At 44.5% G+C, this 26,079-nt stretch overlaps 3 protein-coding genes across 4 annotated transcripts in view; 1 reads left to right on the forward strand and 2 right to left on the reverse strand.

Moving 5' to 3' along the window:
* Window positions 1–5,081, forward strand: part of dennd1b (DENN/MADD domain containing 1B) — a 117,213-nt gene extending 112,132 nt beyond the window's left edge. For both annotated transcript variants that reach the window (XM_046392329.1, XM_046392330.1), the window contains one exon: window positions 72–5,081. In XM_046392329.1, the coding sequence (XP_046248285.1) occupies window positions 72–902 (831 nt within the window). In that variant the 3' untranslated portion in view covers window positions 903–5,081. The remainder of the gene's footprint in view (window positions 1–71) is intronic.
* A 90-nt stretch (window positions 5,082–5,171) lies between these two features.
* crb1 (crumbs cell polarity complex component 1) lies at window positions 5,172–25,709 on the reverse strand (the record flags this gene model as incomplete). Its single annotated transcript, XM_046392610.1, has 13 exons — window positions 5,172–6,369; window positions 10,488–10,614; window positions 10,947–11,069; window positions 11,738–11,782; window positions 12,504–13,437; window positions 14,325–14,490; window positions 14,731–15,281; window positions 17,201–18,166; window positions 20,262–20,444; window positions 20,831–20,970; window positions 21,143–21,338; window positions 21,790–22,026; window positions 25,340–25,709. Coding segments are annotated over 13 exons (4,257 nt in total), but the record flags the coding sequence as incomplete, so codon positions are not given.
* Window positions 6,368–8,126, reverse strand: LOC124061078 (protein crumbs homolog 3-like). The gene is made up of 3 exons (XM_046392609.1): window positions 7,562–8,126; window positions 7,213–7,268; window positions 6,368–6,812 (listed from the first exon to the last, which is right to left on the reverse strand). Exons 1-3 carry the CDS (start codon window positions 7,638–7,640, stop codon window positions 6,573–6,575), a joined length of 375 nt encoding a protein of 124 aa, XP_046248565.1. The 5' UTR covers window positions 7,641–8,126; the 3' UTR covers window positions 6,368–6,572.
* Window positions 25,710–26,079: the final 370 nt, after the last annotated feature.

Here is a 26,079-nt window from a genome sequence, read left to right on the forward strand (position 1 = left end):
AGACTTCAGAAGGGCAGATGTGTGATGAGACTCAGTCACACTCTCTTCATTTCTTGTTTCTTCTGTTCCAGAGTAAGCCCACAACTTCCAGCGAATCCAACCCTGCAGATGGAAGCGGCCGTGGTGGATGCGGGGATCAGGGCAGCTGGAATATGGGCCAGGATGACAGCGCAGTCCACGGAAAACACCTTCCCCCATCCCCGCGCAGACAGCCCAACAAGAGCAGCCTGAAGATGTCAAAGAAAATGGCGACGGCCACTGCGGTGCCCACCGCCGCATCATCCCCAGCCCAGGAGTCACAGCCTCATCAACCCAACTCTGACCCTCACCCTCTACCTCCAGGACGGCAGCCAGGAGACCGCTTCTCCTACTCGCCCTCAATGTCCCATAGAGTTACTCCTGCACCGCCATCGCCCACTTTCTCTCACACCTACAGTTTTCCATCAAACTATTCTCCTGTGCCAGCAGGCCGGTTTCGGACCATCTCAGACCCTCAAGGCAGCACAGAGCTTCCTCAGGCCCAGAACCAGACTGCCTCCACCGGCATCTTGAGGAGGAAGGTGCTGTCCAAGGAGACAGTGAGGCACTACCAGGAAAAGGCCCTCCAGAGGCAGGGCAGCAAGGGCCAACAGCTGGGTCAGGGTGGCCTCTCGAGGAGCAGCCAGTCAGCTGTGCAGGTCCAGTGGGAGAACGAGGTGTCCAAGGAGGGCCTCTTGGGGTTCGGCCTGTGTCTGGGTCAGGGGAAAGGCTCGGGGGCGGCTGTGGTGCAGGATCAAGGCCTCCTCGAGGAGATTGAGTCCATGTGTTGCCTGGGCTCGGTCCTTAACACCGGTCTGCAGCTCTCACAGGTTCACTGCAACAACAGCCACCACCAGGTCCAGGGAAAAGCCACAGACGAGTAGAGAGACGTCAGAGACTGGCTGTCAGGTTCTGCTGAAATATATTCACTTTAACTCTTCTGTTGTAGTTACAGAACCTGATCGGTTCTGACTTTTTTGGGTTTTTTTTTAATCTCAACACTCAGCTATCAGGAAAAGTCACAAACAAATCTGATGTCATGCAGACCAACGCAAACCAGTGAGTTACAGCCTCCAGAGCAGCAAGCGGTGAACTGGTGCACTGCGTAACTCGCCGCCTTTTTAAATACATTTCTGTGTAAAAAACATTAAAAAAGAGCCAGTTTTTTTTTTTTTTGAGCAAGTGAAAAAATCTGCCAGTGTAGTAAAAATATTTCATTTCAACCTGCTTCTAGTAAATATGACCTTGATTCAGGAATATTCCTGAAATTAATAATAATGAATATGTTGAAACCAAGAAGCGTCTGAGAGATCGTTTAAAAAGCACTTAAAACACGCTGATACCCGAAGTTAAAACAGTCCCAATACTGTGGCAGTTTTCTTCACTTCGAGTGCTTTTCCTCTAAGAGAATTGGGTGTCCTTCTAAAGTGACGACAAGTTGTACATTTTCAACTTCTTAAAACCAGTAAGAAAAAAAAAATTAATTGCAAAGAAAAAAGACCCGATAAGAATAAGAGGTTTTTGCAGTGTGTTTACTGCTCATTATAGTATTTCTGTGTGTAACCATCTAAATTTATGGACAGCATGTATTTTCATCTTCTAACACTCACAGTGCAATACCAGGAGCTCACTCTTAAAGTGAGAGCAGCCAGCTGGTCATGGAGGAACTTTTTTTTTTTTTTCGTTTAAAAGGAATTTACAAAAGGCTCAGTACTTTTTTAGGATTAAGAAGGGATGATGTCTGCTCAACACACCTTTTATATCAGTCGTCTGCTCACTGTGTTCCAAACATTTCACGTCATCGTATTTGCACTTTTAGATTAACAACTTTTACTCAGCCTTGGCCACCTGGTACTCGGATTATTTGAGCAAAAACAACAAAAGTCAGACAGGATTTTCCACACACAAAGATTTCTCGGGCCTTTTAAACTAATCATACACTGTGTAATTTAAATTTTTTTTTGTTTGTTCTTTTTTAATCACCATGCCTTAAATGGACATGTGATTTGTTTTTGATACTCTGGTGTATCTTAATCTAGAGATACCACAACAGGTACTTTGTAATCACAATCTCTGATACTCTCAGATCTTAAATGCTACTCTTAATGGTTCTTTATCAGCACTGTACTTCTCTGGATTAATAGAATAGTTAATATATATGATGTGCTTTAAGCTGCTGTTTTAACTGCATTCCAGATAACGAGATGTGCTTGTAGAAACTGTCTCTCTCTCTTCTCTTCCCGAGTTCCTCAGGACACTTCTGTCAGGGCAGCAGGTACAGTCAATAGTTAACCCGGATAATCTTTTAAGTGCCAGTGTCAAAGCTCCGTGTCCTCTTCACTGTCCTTTTCCGCTATCATCCACTCTTCCCTTCCCCTCCCCCTTTCAGTCCTTTCAGCACATCTAAATTTCAGTCTCGACCTTAACGACGGTGGCCAGTAGTCGCAGAGTTTGGAGTGGATGTGGGAGGGGGGAACTCCAGATCGTGAGGCTGGTGATGTTCTGTGTCTTTCTTATTATCCACAAATAAAAATCCCTGTAGTTTTTTTTGCGAATGTCACCCAAACAGGAGCGAATAGTGCGTCTGTTGAGGGCTGTTTTCAGCCGCGCACCTACCTGTCATTAGGATTTTCAGAGCATTTGTTCATTTTAAGAAAAATATACAATATCACCAGACTCAATGCACAACTCAGCTTTTCTTTCTGTTTGTGTCTCTCTTTCTTTGCTCGCGAGAGTAAATGCAGTCGTTGTCCTTCCAGGTTCGAGTCGCACACTGAAATGTAATGCAGCGGTCGATGATTGTACTGTACTGAAGCAATACGGTCCGTCTCTGATAGCAGCCACATGGATGTAATGTGTGCAGACAAAACAAAAGTATGTCTATAACAGACTCTCCTGTGGAGAGACGTGCCCGCGTCCAGGGATTGTGGCTTCCCATCATTCTCTGCGCCGCCGCAAAGCCGGAGAAAAGAAGAAAGCTTTTTCGTGTACTTGTGTGGGGATTATTACATTTATGGTTCGTTGTTCTCATGATTTACGCCAGACGCCAGTCGGTGTGGCAGTTTAATAGCCGCTATTTCTCCGCTTTTTGAGTGCTGCTCTGCGTTAACGATTTGCTCATAAAGTCTTTGGCGTGCTTCTAAAAGCCCAGGAATCAGTCCTCAGCTATTCCAAAAAGTATGGGGGGAAAAAAAGAAGTCTCCAGAACAATCTCTGCACTGGCCTTATTCATGATAAACACTTAAAAAAAGAAAAAGGAAAACTTACTATGCAAATATTTAAGATTATCTAAAAGGTCAGTTCTTCAATTACGACTTTATAGTTTATGATTGTACTTGAGAAGTAATCCCAATCAGACCAGTCAGACCCTAAATAAATAAATATCAACGTCTGTGTGTGAGCTGAGGTGTGTGTGTGTGGGTGGGTGTGGTGTGCCTTATACAGTAAGAGTACCACCCGGTACAGTATTACAGAAAGGAGATGTGTGGAAGGTTTTCAGACCACTTTAAATTACAGTCAGGAACATTGAGGTACTTATGATCAGCAGACACGACCTGTTAGAAACTGACCTGAAATGAACTTGGGTACTCACATTGTTTTATAGCCGTTTTGTTTTTGGGCTTCGACTTTCAGTCCAGCTGGAGTCACTCAGTGTTTTTCTTTGCTGCGGTGGTCGGTGGGAATCTTCCCGCCTGTGTTTGAAGAGAGGATCTCTGAATTTCTCTGGGTTATTTGACTTTTTTGTAAATTAGGTACTTTCTTTGGTTGTACTAATAGGTGATTACTTGTAGAGTTTTTGCTCTCTCTTTCTCTCGCTCTTTTTTTCCGCGTCTTTGTTTTCTCTTTTTTTTTTTTTAAATAAAATTATAAATAAAAGCTTGTGCACTCATTCTGAGCTAACTGTATTTTAAAAAAAAAAAGAAAATGTTTCTCAGAGGAGTTTCTCTAGTTGACTTTCATATTGATGAAAAATTATTTTCAACTGAATAGACGTGTATTTTTGCTGGCTTGAGTTTATTTTACATGGATAATATATGATTGGTGTTGTATGTTGGAGAAAAAAAAGACACCTAATATCTGAATGTTTTACATTTTATTTTTGGAACAAAAAAAAAAAAAAATTAGAGAGAATATTAACAAAGGTCACATGTAGCCAGTCATGTTCAAAAGCATTTGACACCTTCAAATCAAACATAAGCAGACTGACCCTTGCTTGTACATGGTACAAAGCTTATTGTTGTATCTGCATGTACGTACCTATAGGTGTTGTATATTATGATTTTGTTTAGTTTTATTGATGTGGTCCATTCTGTTAGTATTAATTATTATTTCAGTATTTAGCACTTCCATCAAATCGAGAATCGGGGGTTTCGTACGAGACGCTCATTCTGCCGCGCGATGGCCGTTGTAACGTTAAGTCACCTGCCTTGCGTTTTACGTAGAAGGAAAAGCATTTCTACTTTGATCGCTGGCTAATGTGAATGTAACCGCAGACCTTTGAGGGGGGAGAAATACTCGAGCAGTCAGCTGCTGTGAAAGGATGATATGTAAAAGCTTTTGGTATCTCCGGTCCAGTTTACACTAACGTTGTACAACAGTGAGGAGGTGATTGTCAGGTCTGCAGGCTTGGGATGACTAATGGAAACAATAGAGTGTCCCTGAATTTACAAATCTGGAGTGAGAGGGAGGTGACACACGATGTAGCAACTTCTGAAAGTTTTATGGAGCGAGAACACAGATTCAACTCAACAAAGATCAGCGTCATTCCCCCATAGTCGCACATTAAAGAGGTGTGGACAAAATACAGTTCTTAACTTTGATTTTTTTTTTCCAGTCTTCTTATCAGGGAGTTGGGGGGGCGTGTTGTAACGATGATTAACTCTGCGGTATGTCATTTACTGATCTTCTGATTCTGTGCACACTTGCATGTTCTCATTGCAGAGAAAACAACTGTCTTAAACAACAGGTCAATCTAAAGTGCTACTCATGAGTAACTCGGTATAACTGCACATAATGTATGCACTGTGAACTGAAAATAAATTATACTGGTTCATGCCTATGCATCTCGGGGCTCTTTTTTCTATATATATATAAAATATAATAATATATATATATATATACCAAAATTCAGAGATAGAACTGCAACATGTGGAACCAAAACATTTATTCCAATCTACAATATTTTGTTGACAAAATAACTTAACACGATAAAGTCACTTTAATAACAGCACATTTTCTATTTGCAGGTGCCAACAATTAATGGCAGAAATAAAATTCACAGTTTGAAAACAATGAACGAAATCATCATTACAGTATATGCACTTAAAATTGCACTCCAGTCTATAGACGCTCTGGTAGGGACGGCCTAGTGGGAAACAAGAAACCTGACTCTTAAAGGACATTATTCTCTCAGTGAGGACCAGCAGTAGGACAAGTGCTACGGGAATGTTTGCTGAAAATAACAAACAAAAAAATTAATCAGTGCTTGCAACAACAATACAAAGAATTAGAAAGGCATTTTCCTGTAATAATAATAATCAGCTAAGATGAGTCAGGTGATGTTCTCTATTTTTCTTATTGTCAACAAATCTCAAGAAAAGATAACCAACACCGATCAGATCCTACAAGCCGACTGACACATTGTCAGTGTTGATCTTTTCCTTAAAATTTGCTTGGTCTTACGTTTTAAATGAGGAACCTTCTGACTCATTCTGCTTGTGGCTTTAAGACAATGTGACTTTCCTTTGACTGCTCACTGACCCGTCAGTCCTAAAATAATCACATCGGACAAAAGGATGTGACAGACTTTCTGAACTCGGATTTTTTCCTGTGGAGGAATGTACTGCCGGATGGTGAAGCAAGGTGCAAAATGTCCCAGGAAACAAGGATGGAGCTCACAAGGAGTTACACAAAAACTGTCACTGGATCTCATGCAGTCTTCCAGCACGTGCATGTACAAATGCATAAAGACAGCTGTAAAGTGAAGTGGAGGAGCTGCGAGGGGGAGACCGTGTTTACATGCAGGCTGCAGATATTCTTCTGCAGCGTCCAGCAGTCTTCTGGCTTTAGCTCCTTCACTGCTGCTTTAAGCTCACCGTCGCCCTGCATGTGAACACAGTCCTCGTCTGCACCTCATATGAGCCTCTCCATAGGCGGCGGCTGAGTGATGCTCCACATCTCCACCCGCGATCCCTCCTTCTCCTGCCGGCTGGGACTGTATGTGCCGTGGGTGGCGCGGCGATTTAGCGCCACCACCAGGCCGACGGAGGTGAGGATGAGAGCGAGAAGCAGGACGACGGACACCAGACTGACGGACAGCAAGAGGTCGGAGGTCAAACCCTCAGAGGTCAGCTGGAAGAGGACGGAGGGAAACAACCAGAATCAGAATACAGGTGCATACCAGAAACTCAAAGCAAATGTTTGGTTTGAAGAAGCTCCCACACATGATATATTGTTTATTTCTCTCTCTCTCTCTCTCTCTCACACACACACACACACACACACACACACACACACACACACACACACACTTCTCCTCTCCTCACTACGTTGCACTACACCAGGCGCTCCACGCGCTCTGCCAAAGTGCTGATGGATGTGTTTCCCAGCTCGGCAGGTGGGTTGCGACCACCAGGAGCCTCAAGTTGCCGCGGACTGAAACCTCCCTCCGTCTGCCGCCTCTCTCGCAGTTTGGCGACGGCCAGCGCCAGCCCCAGCATCACCACTATCGCCAAGCCAACCAGACACGGCGCCAGCACGGCGGCCACACGTGAGCTGTATGGAGCGCGCTGCGTCTGTGGAGGATCACACACACACACACACACACACAGGCAAGATGCTGCCTGATGATCTCCTTAGCACATACACACCAAACACACCAAAAATAGCTTGTACACACACACACACACACACAATGAAGAAAAGCCGCTTTACATGAGGTGCCTGAAGGTGTTTTAATGACTTGTGAAACCTGCTAAGATTCATTTTTAACTAACAGCCTCGTGGCCCTTTGATCACCACACACAAGCAGCTTCACTACCAACCAGAAAAACACAATCACCCTGCATGCAAGCACACAGATTTCTGACCTCAAACCCGGTGAATCAAGGCGAATCAAAGCTTCCAGTGCAGCAGGTAAATCAATGTTAACATTCATTAACCAGCAGCAGAAGACTGAGCAGCACACACACTTACATCAGCAGTTGTGGTTGGCGTGGTTGGCGTGATAGTCGTGACGGCCTGAGTGGATGCTACAACAGCGCAACAGCTGTAAGTATCACTGCAATCCACTTCACATTTTGGCTGACACCATCTTCATAAGTGAAGCCTCTAACTGAACTTGTCAGTTTACACAGACTTTGAACAAAAAAAAATCTCACAAGTCAGCAAACTTTACACTGAGCAATCAGCATGGAAACATAATTCTAATAAAAACACAACCATCCATATCCTGCGGCAAAAACTAACTGGTGTTCGGCACTGTAGACGCTACACTTCCTTTCCCTCTCGACAGACTCTTTGTTGACTCCTGGAAAGTGCTTACCTGTCACTGCAGCACAGTTGGCTGTCATAGCGAGTGTGACACAAGCGAGCCGGAGCAGCCTGCAGCCAGGACCCTCCATCAGTCTCCAAGTGCCACACACACACACACACACACACACACTCGCACAGAGACAAGGAGATGTCTAGCTAACCAGTCTCTAAGGTACACGGCAAGGCAAGGCCACCCTGAAGCCTCAGCAGAGTAACTACACACAGAGAGAGAGACAGCAGCAATGCTTCCCTGCTGTCAGCACTATCAGCCTGCTCTGTGTGTGTGTGTGTGTGTGTGTGTGTGTGTGCGCCTGCCAGATAAGCTGCCCTCATACGTTTCTGTGATGCACACCGAACTTCTCTGAATGCCACCAGCTCTCTGCTGAAACTGCACTTCAGCGCCAGATGCTTTCTGTTTTTTTTTTCTTTTCTTTTTTTTTTTGCTGGCGAAGCACATCTCTTCCACTCGGCTTCTCCTCTCGCTCTCAAAGGATGGCCACATCAGTGCCGACACTGAAAAACCGCTCCCCATTCCCTCCACCTCTTTCGTCACCATTAGGCCTACCTGTGTGTGCAAAGGACACACACGCACACACACGTACATGCACACATCTAGACACAGACTTGCAAAATGCAGGATGGAAGCTAGGAGCCAGGTGCGTGCAACTTCTTATGGATTGTGTGGCCAAAAGTATGTGGGCATCTGAACATTACACCCCTATGTGTTTCCTGACCATCCCAATCAAAACCACTCTGCTGGCGTAGCAGATTCCGCTTTTCTGGGAAAGCTTCCCACAAGAGTCTGGAACATGGCTGCAGGGGATGGCTCCGCTTCACCCACAAGAGCTTCTGTGAGGTAAAGCACTGATGTTGAGGTCAGGACTCTGCGCAGGCCAGTCATCTTCTTCCACATAAAACTCATAAAAACATTTCTTCATTACAGTTCTGCTTGCCGTAATCACTCGTCCTGCTCACGCTGGCCATAAAAAGATCCCTTCCTCATGTGGTTTCAGTGTAAGTCATGCTGTCAAACTGTACAGCCCAAGAAGCTCATCTGAGGCGAATTCTAAAACTTGCATTTTTGTACAAAATGTGGCCTGTAGAATCGGTCCCCTTTGCACCCGCGTTGAAAGCAGATTAATGAACAGGAAGAATGATTAAAACAAGCAGAACCTGTTTCTCTGTTCATATAGGAACCTGAGTATTGTTAAAGGCAGACCTGTGAACCTGTCCTGTTTACAGAGCCCTCACCCAAACTGTTGCCTGATGTTGCCAATGCAAAACAGCCCCAACCCAACAGCACACGCGTGTACGTAAATGCTGCCGCATTGCCTTCACGCTGTGGGTCCGTGAACTTGGGCTATTCTGGGAACTACTCACCCTACATCTTGTCAAGAGAGATTAAGTGTTTACGTTTGTTGTCACAGAAGCCTTCACATGTCTGCTCCTTCACTCACAAACACACACACACACACACACACACACTGATCCACAGCGAGGAAATCAATGAAAGGATTCGGACTGCGGTTAACCTTCAGCGGTTTGTCCAGGGGTGAAAAAATGGAGGAAAGAAAGTGGAAAGGAAACCAAGTATGTGATGGAAGAGAACAATGTGTTAAGAGAGATGAAAATAGGACAGAAGACAGACAAAGGCTGATAAGATTTCTTTTTTATTATTTGACAAGACAGAGACAAGTTTTAAACTGAGACAGGACATGTGGACGATGATGAAGGAAAGACAGACTAATGGACATACATGGATCTTCCAGCGTGATGTGAGAAGAACAGGACAAAAGGACACACAATAACACAATCAGGTCGGTGAGGAAGGGACAAGTGCAAGGACAATTTGACCACAGCAGCCCGGTGAAAGTTGATAAGTTAACGGTCGAGCAGGGCTTTTGTGTCCCTCACTCGGGAAGGTTTAGAGACAGAAACTTCTTCTTTGGTACACAACAACACGCAGCAGTCAGCCAGTCAGTCAGTCAGTCAGTGAGCACAGTGCTCTGAAAGCACATGGAGAACAAAGTGAGACGTCTCGTCGTCTTCGAGCCCCTGCAGGCGCCTTTGTAACTACAACACTGGGTTTTCTTTGATAGTTCACAAATTCATCCGTTTGGAGCTCTCAAAATCCACTTCAGACAAGACTGACAGGATATCTTCAATGAGAGACATTATAAATAACACGACATTTCAGCGTTCTTCACTGCATCAAGAAGTGCTTTACAAATGTAGACTATCCTGTTTAGTTTTGTACTGAAGTGATCGTTTGATTAATCACTTGGTCATTTGATTGAAAAAACAAAAATTGCCAACAACATTCTCTGATTTCATGTAGTTTGGAACTGAATTTCTTAGTTTTGGACTATTAAGCACTTTGAATGTGTTGCTTTGGTCCCTGAGAACTATTGCTGAGCATTTTCCAAACAGAAAATGTACAGATTAAACGATTAATCAAATAACTGATCTGGTCGCAGGCAGCCTTGAACTGTGTTGTGTGTGTGTTGGTTTTCCAAGAGACTTCAGCATCTGTGATCTATATCTCCTTGAATAAGTAACTTACCTGAGTAAAATAAGTAACTATACTGAATAAGGTGCTTCTCATTACCACCGTCTCAAAGCTTAAGGCACAGATTCAGTTCTGTGGTACCTGACGTCAAACTGAAGAAAACTCTCACGTGTGAAAACCTGGTGTCCCGTTTAGGAAACCACGGCTCATTCTCATCTTTCCTGATCAGTCAGTCACTCACACATCTGTGCTGACAAACTCCATTCTGCAGCCAGTCGGACGTGCAGACAAACACACACACACACGCTCAGTCGTTGCCTCCCCAATCTATCTCTGGCTCATCGTCCAGCCTGAGGATGAGGTAGGAGAGCAGCTGGAACAGGTTCTGCCACAGCAGCACGGCCACGTAAAAGTAAATGTCGCTTACGTCCGTCTGGCACGTGTCTCCGGCGTAGCTCATGTCGCACACGCAGACAAACTTGTTGATGAGGTTGCGGCAGTAGCCTCCGTTCAGGCAGGGGTTGGACTTGCACTCATCCACCTCCTGCTCGCACCTGCGGACGCAGAATCACAGCTCAGTCAGAGGAGGAGCTCCCACAGAACAACTGCTGAATACATGAACATTCAGTCTTATTCAGAGGTGGCTGGTGGAGGAGCCTGCTGCAGCAAACAGCACTGGCATCAGTGTAACAGAAGAGAAACTGTGAGAAATGTCAGGATACAAGGGTCACACTGTGTTACCAGTCAGCCAGTGGTTGCTCAGTGAGCTGTTGATTCTGAAACATGAATGATTGGGCTGATGCCAATTAAAAAACCCTGAAACCGGACTATTGGCTACTTCCAGGTTTTATTTAATAACATTCAGCTCTTTTTTTTCCTTTCCTACCGGTGTCCAATGAAGCCAGGCGGACAGTCACAGGACAGCTCTCGGTCAGTGCAGTTTCCTCCGTTGAAGCAGGTGTAGTTTCTGGTGTTATCCCCGCACACCGAAACAGGCAGCTTAGGCCGTCTGGTAGAAGGCAATCAGACATGTGACAGACGGGGTAAAATACATGTGGTGCTTTATTTAAAGCAGCATGATCACAGGTGCTGAGGTGCTCAGCAGGGCACGTGAGTTTGACGTCTTCACGTCTGCCGGAAGCACAAGAATCAGCAAAGCAGGAGCTGTATTGTTCGACTTCCCACAGCCCCCCCACGGGGGAGACAAAGAGGCTTAGCGGGGGAACAGGATAATAAGATTAAAGACCTCCAGCAACTATTCACCAGCAGGACGTCAAATCATAAATGTCTTCTGTAACCTTGTTTTTGCCTAAAGCACAAAGGCTGTGTTCCTAAATGTTATGCACCTGTTGGGAACTTGGAATTCACCCCTCAATGGTTACAAAGAACAGGCTTTTTTATTTCGTAAAGTGTACAATTTTGGTTGCTGAAGTTTTAATTTAGATGCCAGGAATCATTTTTGAACCACAGCTGTCAGTCATTTGAACCGGTGGGTATCTCATTTTAAGACAAACAGTGTCACAGGGAGCGTTAATATTAGCTTTGCTTGGCATTTTGTTGCACGCAGCTGAAGACAAAAAAACAGGAGACATCGTACATGACATTTGAGAGAAGAATATCTAAAAGGAAACAAATAGCGAACACCTGAGAAATAGAAGAAAAAAAAAAGCAACTTACACGTTTTTGACAACAATGTACCACGGAATTTCTTCAATGCGTTCACTGGAGAGGAACAGAAAGAGAGACGGGGAAAGGGGGTAGAAAGAGGCACAAACAGGAGACACAAACAAAAAGAAGTCATTTTGATGAAAACTTTGCAGCGTAGATGTTCCCAGTAAAGGGAGATGTGCAGCTTGTCTGGTGTCTTGCTTAGCGAGACGCCTGCAAAGGTTTTTGCTTGTGCAAAAGAGGCAAAATGCAAGAGGCTGTGTGTTTACAGGATAAATGGTTGGAGGCGTTCCCCTGCTGGTTCTCCGAGGCAAACGGTAGATGACAGGGGAAAGAAACTGGCGCTGAACCAGAGAGCCGTGTGTAGTGAGACACCACAGCAGACTGAGGCCTTTTCTGGCTGACACTAGAATAGAAATGCAGCATCTGAGACGCTCGCTGCAGGCGTGGTTGAAATGCTGAACAGAGGCAGAGATGTGGAGACATTTACAGTGGAGGATTTTGTTTGTGCTGTTTGTGTGGTCCCATGTCTCTGCAATTTGGAGCATTTATTTGCCTACTTTGTGTTTACTGACTAACTAAGCTCTCAAAACTGTCCACAGGAGAGCAAAGCCATCTACAGTGCATGAAATATTTATATTGGGATTGTTTCCTCCTCTGTTTCCACAAGCCTTTTGCACTCACTGAAAACTCGCTATTCTGCTATATTTTATATTCATTCAATCTCACTCTGTTGTCCTTCGCTTTTGTTCATTCAGCAAACAGCTCAACTTACTTGCAGAGGGGTCCAGTGTAGTTCTCAGGGCAGAGGCAGGCGTAGCTGTCCGGCCCGTGCAGACAGGTGCCTCCATGGGCACACAGGTGGTTTTCACACATATCCACCTCCTCATCACAGTTCACGCCTGCGAAACCAAACTCGCAGGTGCACTCGTACGTCAGCCCTTTCACGCTGCAGTTGCCTCGAGCGCAGGGACCAGAGGCGCAGGTATTTGTGAAGAAGTCGCAGCGTCTCCCGGCCCAGGCCTCGGCACAGCTGCAGTTGTAGGTGTTGAACAAGTCCTGGCACTGGCCTCCGTTCAAGCAGGGGTTGGGCTCACAAACGGGGGCCCCGCCGCAGCCGAGGAGCGGAGGGTGCGGGGATGTCAGGATGAACTGCTCCTCCTGCAGACGCGGGAGGTTCACATCAGAGGAGCTGAGGTAAGACAGAGCGATGCCACCCAGCTCTACTGTGCCCAGACAGCCGGCCAGGGGCCATCCAGCATCAGGGGCCAGGCCTCCTAAGAAGATGTCCACCCCCTGCCTGAGGAAGTCCAGGTTGCCTCCTTGGCTCACGGAAGTGCTGGCCTCCTCTATTTCGTCATCCAAAACCATAGTCCAGCGGGAGGTTTGTGTCCACGGTGTTGCCATGAACAGGTGGACACTGTGCCACTCGCCATCGCTGACGCTCATCCTGCTGCTGAGGCTGACTGTAGACACACCATGGTCCTCCTGGATCTCCTTTTCAGTGTTGCTCTGAAGCTCCATGAAGAGGAAATCATCCTGGACAGAGAGTGTGATGAATGCTGAGCCCGTCTCTGCGTGAAGTATAGCTGCGTTACGCTTACGCGTTCGAAGGTTTAGGGAAAGGTTAGTTAGATTGCGGGATATGTGGCCATTTCCCCGGTAGGACAACACAGTGCTGTCATTCAGGAAAGTTGCATTGGAGTAGCCTGGGAGATGAGAGAAAATATCTGTTGAGTGTATTTGAATTCATTCATTTACACACTTGTTTTGTCACGCCATTAAAACTCCCTTGTCGGTTGGATACTCGTTTTTGATTATGTAGTAGAATACAACAAGGTCATTAGTGCTGAGGGCTGGTTCACAGGTTACAAAAACATCATTACAGCATGGAATTTACGTGTTTCATAAGACCACAATCCTTTTAGGAGACAAGACGAGGTCATTTATCAGAAATACTTGTAAGGAGCAGGTATCCTCAATGAGTTAATCACTCAACATGGGGAGGATCACAGGACAGACGGGAAACACGGCCAACCACCACTAATCCCAGCAAATAAAAAAGGATAAACTGGACTCAGGCCAATCCTGCTTTACGGAGTACATACAGCATACTGTGTGGGTGGATTACAGCCAGTACATAAGCAAACATGTTGTGTGACTAGTTTATGTCGTGGCAAATTAAGTCAGTAATGACCAAGTGCGCAAACAAAGTCCGAGATCAGGTAATGTATAAATACTCTAACAAGGTTCAAGGGCTTTTATTTAACTGAAATTATGTTTTGTTATTGTCTTATTGTCTTTGTTTTTACTTTTATGTTTTTTTTAATTTATGTCAGTTTGTTCACTTATGTCAACTCTGATTAACGGTTTCTCATGGACTTGAGTTTGACTCCCTGAAAGACATAACTTAAGACTACTTAATTATTAGGCCCACGGACTGAACGCACTTGGTCACAGGAGATCGTTAATCTCCAGCAATTTGCCTGAAGATTTGTGCCAAAACTTGGACCTCGCTGGTTGTGAAATGACGCAGCGTGTCTCAAATGAAATGAAAAACACATCTGCTTGTGTTGAAATGTCGCATGCCACTTACACTCGTATCCCTGGTTCAGCATCCTGCACTCTGAGTCTGCGGGGCAAGGTGACAGCTCGCACCACCTGACCTCCTCACAGCGCCGCCCTGCTGTCCTGGAAGGGCAGACGCAGTTGAAGTCATCCCACGTGGAGTAGCACATCCCACCGTTTAGACAAGGGTTCCTCTGAGGATGAAGAATTGATACAGGGCCTTACTTTTACCAAAAGATAACTAAAACCCAACAAAACATAACTGTTCTGTCAGTGACCGCTTTAACAGACATGAGTGTGAATTTTAAGCTAAATTTTAAAACAATTCTACATGCCCTAAGCTACAAAATAGATATACTGTCAACAGTGATAGATGCTGGACAATTAACAAATATTGAAAAATAGTAGACTGTTTATACAGGCTTTTCACTCACACTGCAGATGTTGTCCCCAGAGCATCCAGCAGTCACATTTTCCATGAGCTCCAGAGGGTAAGAGCTCAGTGAGGTGTCCAACCCAAAGAACTGCAGCCTCCTGTTATTGATCCTCAGGTCCTGGATACAACCTTTAAAATATCCACCAAACACTGAAGTCGTCCTCCTCTCCAGCAGACCTCCCACATGCACAGTGTCTCCTGCCTGGACACTGACGGTCCTGACCTCCATGTCGCCCTGTTTCTGAGCTGTTACATAGAGTGCAATATGATCTTTCACCATCTCCAAACTCACAAAGTGGACTTCCCCGTCATCAATCGCACTCTCCGCCTTCAGGCTCTCAAAGTCATTGAGCTGAACTGTGACCTTGCCGTCCTCCAGCCACATGTGCAGATATCGGCTGCTGCTGTTGGCCAGCGCCAGGAGAAGTCCACTGTGCCTCCGTGTGCGCAGGAAGAGGGAGATGGAGAGGTCATGACCCAGATCATCGGTGACAGTGAACGCAGCATAACTCTGAGAGTCCTCATTCCCAAAGCGTGCAGTCACGTGTTCTGCAAAAAAAGGGGGGAAAAGGTAAACGACAATGAGAAATGACAAAATCACAAGAGAAAAGAGCCAGTGTGCACTGTGGTATTAATTTCTGGAAGTTCAAAAAAGTAATTCAATTGCAGTTTGTAGAGAAAGGACTACGATAGAAGAAAACAACAGTAGACTCAAACATGACAAAAGGAGAACTGGAGTGCATGTAACCTCATGTCAGTGTCCACCACAAACGTTTCTGTTTATTCTGTTTATATCATCAGCACGGGGGGTGTAAAACAAGTTATTGTTTTCTCATTTGTTCTGAGCATTGAAACTAAATCTAAAAGAGCATCACGATAGATTTTTGTTGCAGAAAAAGACATTTAAGCGGTGCATGCTGAGGTCCCCGAAGGAACAGACACAGGCAGAGGACATCTAAGCAGCCAGCAGCCCTCATGTTCTGTATGTTCTGTGTCCACTGTCAGCACTTTCCACTGTGGGTTTGTCACTTTATAAGGCAGGCAGGACTTTGAGAGCATGTAAGGCTAAAGTAGAAAGGTCATATAAAAACCTTATGAAAGCTGCAGTGAGTATGTGTGTGCATGTGAGCACTTGTGTGTGCCAATAACCCATCAGACACTGTGATCAGTAATCTGCTTTTAAAGACTCAAGAGGTTATAAATATCCTCTGTGGAAGCTATTAAACATATTTTCCGATGAAATTTGAGTGACAAATTCAAACTATAACTTTTTCAGTGCACTTTGATCATTTTATTTCTGACGCACTGATAATCAACAGCTTACTGAATGCTGTAACATTTCCTTGCATGTTCCGTGTATTTCCAAAATAGGATCCCTTATATCCTTAATCCAGTGTGTTAGATAAGAGGATCTCTGTCTCAGTCCTTTACTGTGGCTTTTGATTGGCCTCATCTCTGACCCCCCACCCCCCCATCCTCTGCTACACATCAGCTTCTGAGGATGTTATCCAATTACTCACTTAATAAATTTGGTGTGAATATACACTTCCCTCCGGTCTCAATTAATCAGGATAGCTTAAAGCTTAGTAGTTACATGGAACTTTCATTTTTGGTTATTCAAGTGGTTACACGCACACCTTCCCTCCTCCAGTGTTGAGGCCATGGTTAAGGCCTTGTTCGGAGGAAACAGTGGAGCTGGAGAGATTATGTATTGCAACTCTGTCCCCACTGAGAAGCCAAGGACACGTCATGGTAGCCACATCCTGAAGCGCACCCTGCTTCATCAACTGTTTTATTCTAAATGGGTCTATAATTCACAAAATAAAAGAACTTAATAGGAAACTGTTGACTGAGGTTAAAACAAAAATAAATAAGGTGAGACGAAGGGTCATAACCTTACATTCAGACTTCTTTTTGAAAGCAGTTGGGTCACTCTCTGCTGGCCATTAGAAAGAATGCAGGTTCACACGCTTTTTCAGACCCGGAAGCTCTGCTCCAACTTTTTATTCTGTCTACGGGTCAAACTAAGCACCGTTCATACACGTAACTCCCACGTAATCCTACAGCTATCGGATTTGTTTGCTGGGTAACAGAAAATTTGTTGCGCTAAAGATGAAGTTACATCAAGAAAAAGCTCAGTAGCAAGGCTGGCATAAAATGTTGTGTTATTAGGCATAAAAAGTTGGCATAAAAAAAACAAAACCCCAAAATATAATAGCCAGTCGTCTCAATGTGCTCTTGTGTTCCTATTTAGGTCCTATAGAGGTATCAGTATTCCTTGTAGTACTACTAAAAACTGTCATACCTACTTATAATCTGGTGATGGAATATGCTGATGGGACTAGCAGATTTATATTTATATAGATTTTTTTATTATTATTTCTTTTATTTCTACTCTGTATTGCAGCTACTTGACTGTGCAAATTCTCCCCATGTTTAACTCTATGATTTCACAGTGGTGTACGTACCCTCCTCACAGTCATGGCCCTCATAAGGTCTTGGACATCGGCACTGGTAGCTCTGCCACAGGTTGACACACTGTCCTCTGTTTTGGCAAGGCACATCGAGGCAGCGGTCCCCGTGGCTGCAGCCGGGGGACACATTAACAGCAGAATCGCTCAGCCATTCCTCAGGGACGATGAGCTGCCAGTCCACAAACACATCCTGCATGCAGCCAATGAATGCTGGAAGCGGAGAGTCCTCATTGGGGCCATTTGAGTCCTGAAGCACTCCTCCAATGAAAGTGTTCTGTGGAGGTGACACCAGCCCGAATAGGGTGCTTTGGACTGGGGCCACCCTGTGGCACGACTGGCTCTCACAGCTTCCAGCGTCATCCAAGAGTTTCAGACTGAGCACCCACTTTCCAAGCACAGCCTCCACAGAATGCCACTCTCCATCTGTGACATTGTGGGGAAGCTCCAGGGCCTGGCTTGGGCTTTCTGCTACAGCCCCAGCAGAGGCCTCCTTTCTCAGTGTGAGACGAAGCTTCCCTTCATCCAGCTCCAGGCTCAGCAGAAGCCCCCTGCTGTTCCGCTGGAACAACACCGCTCTGGGCAGAACAGTCTTGAAGCTGAGGGTGATGTTACAAGACACCTCAGCATCCACCAGGGGGCTCTGCAGCAGCAGGTAGCCTCTGCGCTCAAAGGAGAAGGTGGTTGGGGTCTTACAGAGGGGTCCAGTGTACCCAGGTGAGCAGGAACAGGTGTATCCGTGAATCCCATCCAATAGGAAGGGAGAGCAGGAGCCTTGGTTCTGGCATTCATGTCCATCACAGCCTTCTAACCTCACATCACAATTTACTCCCCCATAGAGGATGCCATTGTGACTCTGTTTGAGGCAGTGGCAAATGTAGCCTCCGATGCGGCTCTCACACCTGCCCCCATTCTGGCAGGGACTGGGGTCACACTGGTTTATCACCTCCTGACAGAGGGAACCTGTAAGTAGAGGAATACAATAAAGTAACATCACTCAAGCCCTCTTAAACTTTGTTACTGCTGTCACTAAAACGTGATTGCAGGTGTAAGTAATGGACTGTGACCTGATTTTAATTATTCTGCTGGCTGAAGAGTGATTGTGATTATTCCTTGTTCAGTGGTCTTGTGAGCAATAGATCTTCCTTCTACTGTTTACCACAAACAAGTAACAGTCAAGTACTTGTGCTGGGTTATTATGTGGGCCGATTACATAATGACGCCGAGTGAGGAAAACACTGGACATGTGCCCATTCCTTTCTCCCATTTTCCTCCATATTTGTCACGTTGTCATGTTCTTAGGTGTGTTATGTTTTGTTTTGTTTTTTTCACATTTCTGTGACTGGTGGCACACATTGGTCAAATAATAAATTATTTATTTGCATTATATTGGTATGAAGAAAAATACAAAAGAACACATGAATTAAATAGATGTTACGTAATACTTATTATGCGTAATATAATTATATATACGTAATATCTATTTAGACAAAAACAACCTCTGATGTTACCTGTTCCGAGCAACAAAATCCCCCAAATCCATGGTGCGGGTGTCCACATCATGCCGTGACTTTTTCCCAGAGGACAGCTCCAAATTTGTCTAACTGCACCATGTTAGTCTGTGGTGTGCGAACAGGTCCATCCCAGAGAAGGTCTGCTCCTTGTCTAGTGCTCTACGACCACAGAGGGCTAAGTGGCTCCAGTCAGGAGACCAGTAAAGCCAGATCCTGGGGATTAAACTAATACTATTTGGCCACCTTACTGAGTCAGTGCCACAGCGACTGGCAGAGAGTCAATTTTTAGAACACAACTCTCAGCAGGCAACAGCTCACAGTCTTACCTGCACTGCTCGAGTCTTGTGTAAGCAGGAAAAACTAGAATTTTCTGCTTTCGCAACTGAAACGTTTGATGGATTTGATTTGATTTCATAGCTATGTGACAATGCAATATATGCAGGGACATCAATGCATCAACAATATACTATAAATATATAAATGTTATTAGATGGAGTATTATTAGCTATAGCAGACCACATTTCTCTCATTTAGCTTATTTGTAATTGATTAATTAGGTTCTCATTTCAGATTTCACCGCTAGAACAAGCTGAAAACAACATTACAGCAAATTAAAGCTACCAAACGCAGCTGAGTGATTAGGGCATTTTTTTTTATTTTTTTTCATCTCTTTAAAATATTTTACTGGGGGTGCTGAAATCAGAAAATGTCAAATTCAAAGGGTCAGTTCACTAAACTGTCCAGGGTGCTGATACTGATGCATCTGTTAAGTTAAACCTGATCTGCAGTGTTGGAAATGCTGATGAAAAGCCACCTCCACTGTTTAGTTGGTTCAGTTCCCCACGTCTGCCAGGTCAGTCAGTTTTGCTTGTCCACTCTCACAGTGGTTTTTCTTGTTTTGGTGTTCACTTAATCAAAGAAAAATATTAGATTTTCTGAAGTCATTAAACCTGTGATGGGTTTGTGGTGTGACTCTGCATTTCCAGTTAGTTGTTAAGTTCAGTCCAGTTAGTCTTTTCTTTTCCAGGATGGCAAAGTCATCTCTGTCATCCTACTCTGGCTAGCGCTTGTTGTCTCTGTTGGTTAGGCTCAGGCAATGAGGAGTGAGATTTGTTAGGGTTAGGTTAAAAATATTAGGGTAAGCCAATCAGAGGCAGGGAGGAAGGGTCATGCATTTGCTTTGTGAAAAAAGAAATAAATCATAAATCATTGTGACCGGTGTGAAATCAGTGAACCTTTTCTTCTTCATGAGGAAAAAAAAAGGCAGTGTTACAATACAGAGAGCAGATGTAGAGTACAGTAGTGGAGAATTACCATTTCACCCTGCTGTTGCTTCGACCAGAATCTGCTCACTGACCTGACCAGACATCTGCGATAGTCATGTCATAATACAAAACAATTTTGAGATTTTTGTAGTCCTGTCAGCCTGAACTAAAAACACAAAACAAATCTCTACGTACTGCAGAATGCACTGGAAACCACTTGCTGCTGCGTTACCATCATTGGATGCCTGTGAAAACATAATGAATTCCACTTTCAATTACCTGTTGTTCCTTGAAGACAGCTGCAGATGAAGCCTGCAGCATGCTGCTGGTCATAGTGTTCAGGCAGCAGAGGCTCACTGCCATACAGGGCCTGCCATGACCTCTCAACGCAGCGGCCTCCGTGCATGCAGGGGTTGCTGCCGCACTCATTGACGTCGATCTCACACTGACGCCCCTCAAACCCTGGGATGGGAAAGCAGATGGTGTTTCTGATGGGGATAATGCAGATAACTTACAGCATATATGACATACTGTGGAGATTAAATAATAGTCAGTTTAGACATTAGAAATGTCTGTTTGCTGTTGTGGATGAGTTTACAATGCAATGCAATACACACAGAATGAACAGTATGATGCTATAATGAGTATACAAAGTTAGTATACTTCTGTGTCACTTTCACTCGTCTTATTCTCGGTACACAAATTTGTTTATCACTCATTTTTTCTCTTTCTGGCTTAGTATACCTGCCTCTGTTGACCTTTCGAAATCTCCTTTAAATCTTTAAAACTGCTATAACTCACCAATGTATCATTTTCTTAACCGAGAAAGAAAAGAGGTGTTTCTGTACCTGGCCAACATGCACAGGTGTAGTTACCCTGGTTGTCCTCACAGATGGCGCTGTTGAAGCAGGGTTCAGAGCGGCACGGTGGTAGCGCTGTCTCACAGTGTGTGCCCGTGAAGGCTGTGTGAGAGCAGTCACAGCTGTAGCTGAGATAATCAAGGATGCAGAAATCACATCATTTAGATTATTTACAAATTTTGCATACAAGTCTGAGTTTACAGGTGTAAAATTGAAAACTACTAGGAATACTGTACAAAATAATTTTGCTTTTAGAGGCTGCAGCTTCTTCTGTTCGGTGACTGGAGCTCAGCGGCTTACTCATTCACTCCATCGATACACAAAGCCCCATTCTGGCATGGCCGCTCTTGGCACTCGTCGATGTTGATTTCGCACCGGTGTCCTTGGAAACCGGACAGGCAGGTGCAAGTGAAGCCACCTGGGTAGTCATGGCAACTGCCGCCATTGAGACATGGCTGTGATTGACACTCATCAATCTGAACCTCACAAGTGGCCCCTGTGAAGATTAAAGCAGTGGAGAAGTCAGAGGGCGAGTGAGCCTGGGAGACAGACTGAGGGCAAAGGGGCAAAAATGAACAAAGCTTTTTCTGGCTGTGATCATGTTTGGATTGCTCTTTCATCTCACAACAAGGCTTCGGCAGGTGTCTGCAGTTCTGCAGTACGTACCTAACAAATTTATCCCTGCACTTACGGAATACTAACCTCATGAAACGTGGGAAAAAGATGATGAGAATGAAAGTTTAATATGAATCAATACAACTAACTATGACAACTTTATAAATGGGGCTAAGCCAAAAGAGCTTTAGTTTTCTCTCATAACTAAAAATGGTTTGGAATCCCTACACCCCATCTAATCACAAAGCCATCTGTTATTTTACTATTGCTATGATGTGGTCTCCTACTTAAGATGCCCTTAGGAGACCTGGCACTGTTCTGTGTATACTCACCAGTGAACCCAGGAGAACACACACAGGAGAACCGGCCCACTCGGTCCACACAGGTGGCTCCGTTCCTGCAGGGCTGTGAAACACACTCATTCACATCAATCTGACAGTGAGCGCCCTGAAACCCCGGCACACAGAAGCACGAGTAGCCATCCCCGCGGGTTCTGCATATTGCCCTGTTCTGACACGGGTTTGGAGAGCACTGGTCCGCTGATGAAGGCAGCCTGTCGGGGGATGCGCCTAGGAACAGATCACATTTCGAAATATTAATATCACAGAACATCACTATGCTTGGTGATCAGGCTGAACTGGAAACCAGTGTTTTCCATCCATCCATTTTCTATACCGCTTATCCATCAGGGTCGCGGGGGAGCTGGAGCCTATCCCAGCTGACTACGGGCGAGAGGCGGGGTACACCCAGGACTGGTCGCCAGTCAATCGCAGGGCCAACACACAAAGACAAACAACCACACACTCTCACACCTATGTAGAGTGCAATGTAGAGTAGCCAATTGTGGGAGGAAGCCGGAGAAAACCCACACAGGCACAGGGAGAACATGCAAACTCCACATAGAAGGGCCCAGACCGGGATTCGAACCTGGAACCCTCTTGCTATGAGGCGACAGTGCTAACCACTGCACCACCATGTTTTCATTTCTCCTAATAAATGAATTGTTTTAGGGTAGGAAAGGAACAACAGTTTGTTACAGATAAGAGTTTGCATTTGTCACTTACGATAAAATTTACTTCATAACATCCAACTGTCTCTAGATTACTGATTAGGAAAGTTGCTCTGCAGCACAGATCAAACTCCTCAGAAGCTACGTGACTATTACAAAAAGAATTCGGTCCAAACGATCCCATTACTGACTGAGTTTGCTTCTGTATTACATAAAAATGGTGAGTAGACGTGCTCTCAGTTGCTGTTGTTAAATGATCATGTCTGACATGAAGCTCTTTTATCACTCTTTAGCTTGGACAAAAACGCTCTGTCTAGCAGATGTCAGAACAAGAGCTTGAAATTTAAGGGCCTCTCAAGGCGTCATGGCTGCCTGCCATGGAAACCAATTCCACTGTTTGGCTTCAGCATTCAGGCTATTTCCATGGTGACAGCATCCGACCGAACATTTGAGGCATTTACTCCTTTACACTTTATGATGTGTTTTAATCAGCATGACATTAACGCCACGCTGCCCGAGCTCTGGAGTCACCTCAGTCAATGTGTGCTATACATACTAATCAGAGGATCAGCACTTCATCCTCCCCATTAACAACAATGAAAAGCAATAAGTGTCAAACACATGTGTGCTTTTTTATATGAAGACAGAGGCATATTATGTAGATTATTGTTCATGTTAATCGCACTCATGTTACGCCACACTTGGCTCATTTTTTGCTGCACATTCAGTGTTTTTGAAGGATTCCCTTCTCGTCATTAACAGCAGTAATACACAGTTTCTTTTATACTAATAAAAATAGAAATATGAAGACCCACAAGAACTGAACTTTAGGAGAAACATCCACACATTATGAAAGCACTGCATCTCATCTAAAAGACTTGTGAATCGTTTTAGTTACATTTCTCCAAAGTCCAACTTGGTATATTTAATGTCTTAGAACCAAAAACAAAGTTTGAGCAGTTTGAACATCATAGTTTCATGAAGATGTACCCACCAGTTGGTTGGATTTAAAAGGTTAAACAGTTTCACTGCAGCCTAAAACCAGACTTCTTGAGAACCTGAACCCGACCCTGATGCATTGCCTGTTTTTTCACTCTTCCTGACTCTCAAATCATATATCATGTCTGCCCTGAGCCTTGCCCCCTACAGCTTTTACACATGCAAGAAAACATCAAAGGCAAATAGCTACCACTGCGGCATCTCAAAATTGCGCTACTACAGGCAGAACAAATGGGACCAGATCAGAGGCAATTATCCCCGTAATCTGTGGAATGTGCAGAACAACAAGGCACGACGCCACAGAAATGAAGCTTCAAATCAGCAGAACAAGTGTTGCTCCCACTAGATGATAATAAGACTGCACTACACGTCTTGAAGGCCAAATATGGATGTGGATGTGGCAATACTTGAAAGTATGCAAGTGTATCTCGCATGATGGGTACAAGAAAGATTCAACATCATCATGAAGCTGAGGGCCACAAATGTAGCCACAGAGATCTCAACAGATCAATCCTCACGGATGATAATCGTGCACAGAAATCATGCCTCAAGAGCGCAATCAGGCTGAGTGCAGACTGTAAAGACCCAAAAGAGTGCAATCACACTCGGTGCTCCATCCTCACCAACTCAGCATGCGTCTGTATGCTCTGTCATTGATGGAGGTCACTCAGCTTCACAGACGGTTGGCAGGCTCCTCCAGGAGCAGCTTAGACATGTCTAGACTTGGACTTGGAGGTATGTGGGCTGATTCTCTTGGGGTTGTGATGGAGACCACGGGTATGAGGGGTGATGCTCTGACCATATGCCCATGTTAACTCTCATTACAGCCAGGATCAGCCCGTAAATTCAGACCAGATTAGAGGCACATCCTGCGGCAGTCTTTAGACTATGTGTATTGTCTGCAAAAAATACAGAGACAGACTCTGATAACAATTAGAAGCATGTAACCAACAGAGAATTGCCTGACCCTCTATGCACTTTTTTAGGTTTTTAGACATTTTTTTAGGAGACCATGACAGTTCATGTATGTTTTAAGATTTTCTCTTTTACTGAATCCACTGCTCTTTCAGGCAGAGTTCAGAGGATTCAGATGCAGGCCTGCTGCCGATTTCAGCAGCAGCTCCAGCCAACCACACATCCCCTCCCACAGCATGTAAGGCTTTTTCACATGCAAATCACTACTAAGGGTCTTTGTTTGGGCCTATCTGGAGGTCCTCAAATGGCACATGTGGGGCACCTGACACATCCTCTGGACTGATGCAAGTTACCAGGTTATCTGTCTGTCTGTTTGTTTGTTTCAGTGGTGATAAGAAGACGTGTGATCATTCAGTGTTTTGTGCAGCCGCAGGGACATTTAACGCCTCACTCCTTTGGTCCCATCACTTATCCACACCACCGCTCCTGCCGTCTCCCAATCCTCCCAATCCCCCACCCCCCGCCTCATGGGTCAGTATGCTGCCCCCCTCCATTGTCAGATCTGTTTTTGTCATCTTTCACTCCTTAGAAAATGTGTAGTGATGATGTCACCTCACAGTCTTAATTGATATTCCAAGCATGGGCTGGTTAAGATGCAAGCTCATTACTAGACTCTAATTCAAAACGCAGGGTCGATATTTCCCACTGCTCTACTTAATTTAAAAGTTCAAGGGAACTTTTGCATTAAAATAAAGTGTTGATAAAAGAAGCATGTTCTGAATGGGATTGGGAACTCAGACCAGTTGTGATCACACACAGAAAACCCAATGATACTGAACGGATTATTAAATAATGTAGCAACGGTATAACTAGTTTACAGCTCGGCATTAAACAAGAAACTCGTGGTAAATAACTACAAAACTGAAATGAATGGCTACGGGAGAAGAGCAGTCACTTACCATCAATCGCGACCAGTGATGAGATGAGAACTGTGCATGCAAGAAGGACAAATTTTAGATCACGGTAACGAATTAAATCCATACTCGGGACAGGAAACCATCCTGCTCGTTGCGCTGAAGTCTTCCTTGTCTTGCGCGGCTCTATCTGTTTCTGCTGCGACTCATCTGCCGCCTGCTTCAGGGCCACTTGATGCTCACTTGTCTTGTTGTTGGAGCACCAATAAGAGACTACAGCTTGGCGTCCAACACACACACACACACACACACACACCTCCTGCACAGAGCCAGGCAGTGAGTGATTATATGGGAGGGGAGTTACTGCAATGTTAAGGAATAACCATTTAAATATCACAACACTGGGCTCAGACACTTATGAGAGTACATACAGGCTTTAACTTTAGCTTCAAGTTGGTAAATATTATGTGCGTAAATTAAAACTAGTAAAATCCGTATGTCACTATTTGATACAATCATCTTGATATCAATTATTGGACTATTTAATAGCATGTGGATGAATTAAAGATTAAAATGGAATTATTGATTTAAAGAATGTAAATTTCTGCAATAAGTACAGATAAATCAAAATGTAATTTATTGTTTTACATCAAACATTAAAATGATGGGGAGTTTAATAGTAACTAAATTGTTGATGATCGATGATCAATGACGTAGCTGGATTCAGTCATTAAATTGTTGATATGGAGTATTCAGTCTTCTCTACAAGAACTTACATAAAAGCA

This window comes from Scatophagus argus, chromosome 6, assembly GCF_020382885.2.
Source record: "Scatophagus argus isolate fScaArg1 chromosome 6, fScaArg1.pri, whole genome shotgun sequence".
Taxonomy (NCBI): domain Eukaryota; kingdom Metazoa; phylum Chordata; class Actinopteri; family Scatophagidae; genus Scatophagus; species Scatophagus argus.

Bases quoted from the DNA above. Each gene is read 5' to 3' on its own strand.
- LOC124061078 (XM_046392609.1), bottom strand. From the start codon at position 7,640: ATGGAGGGTCCTGGCTGCAGGCTGCTCCGGCTCGCTTGTGTCACACTC. The intron at 7,269-7,561 runs GTAAGCACTTTC...GCGCTGTTGTAG, and splicing joins CAACTGTGCTGCAGTGACAG to CATCCACTCAGGCCGTCACG. The intron at 6,813-7,212 runs GTAAGTGTGTGT...GATCCTCCACAG, and splicing joins CGCCAACCACAACTGCTGAT to ACGCAGCGCGCTCCATACAG.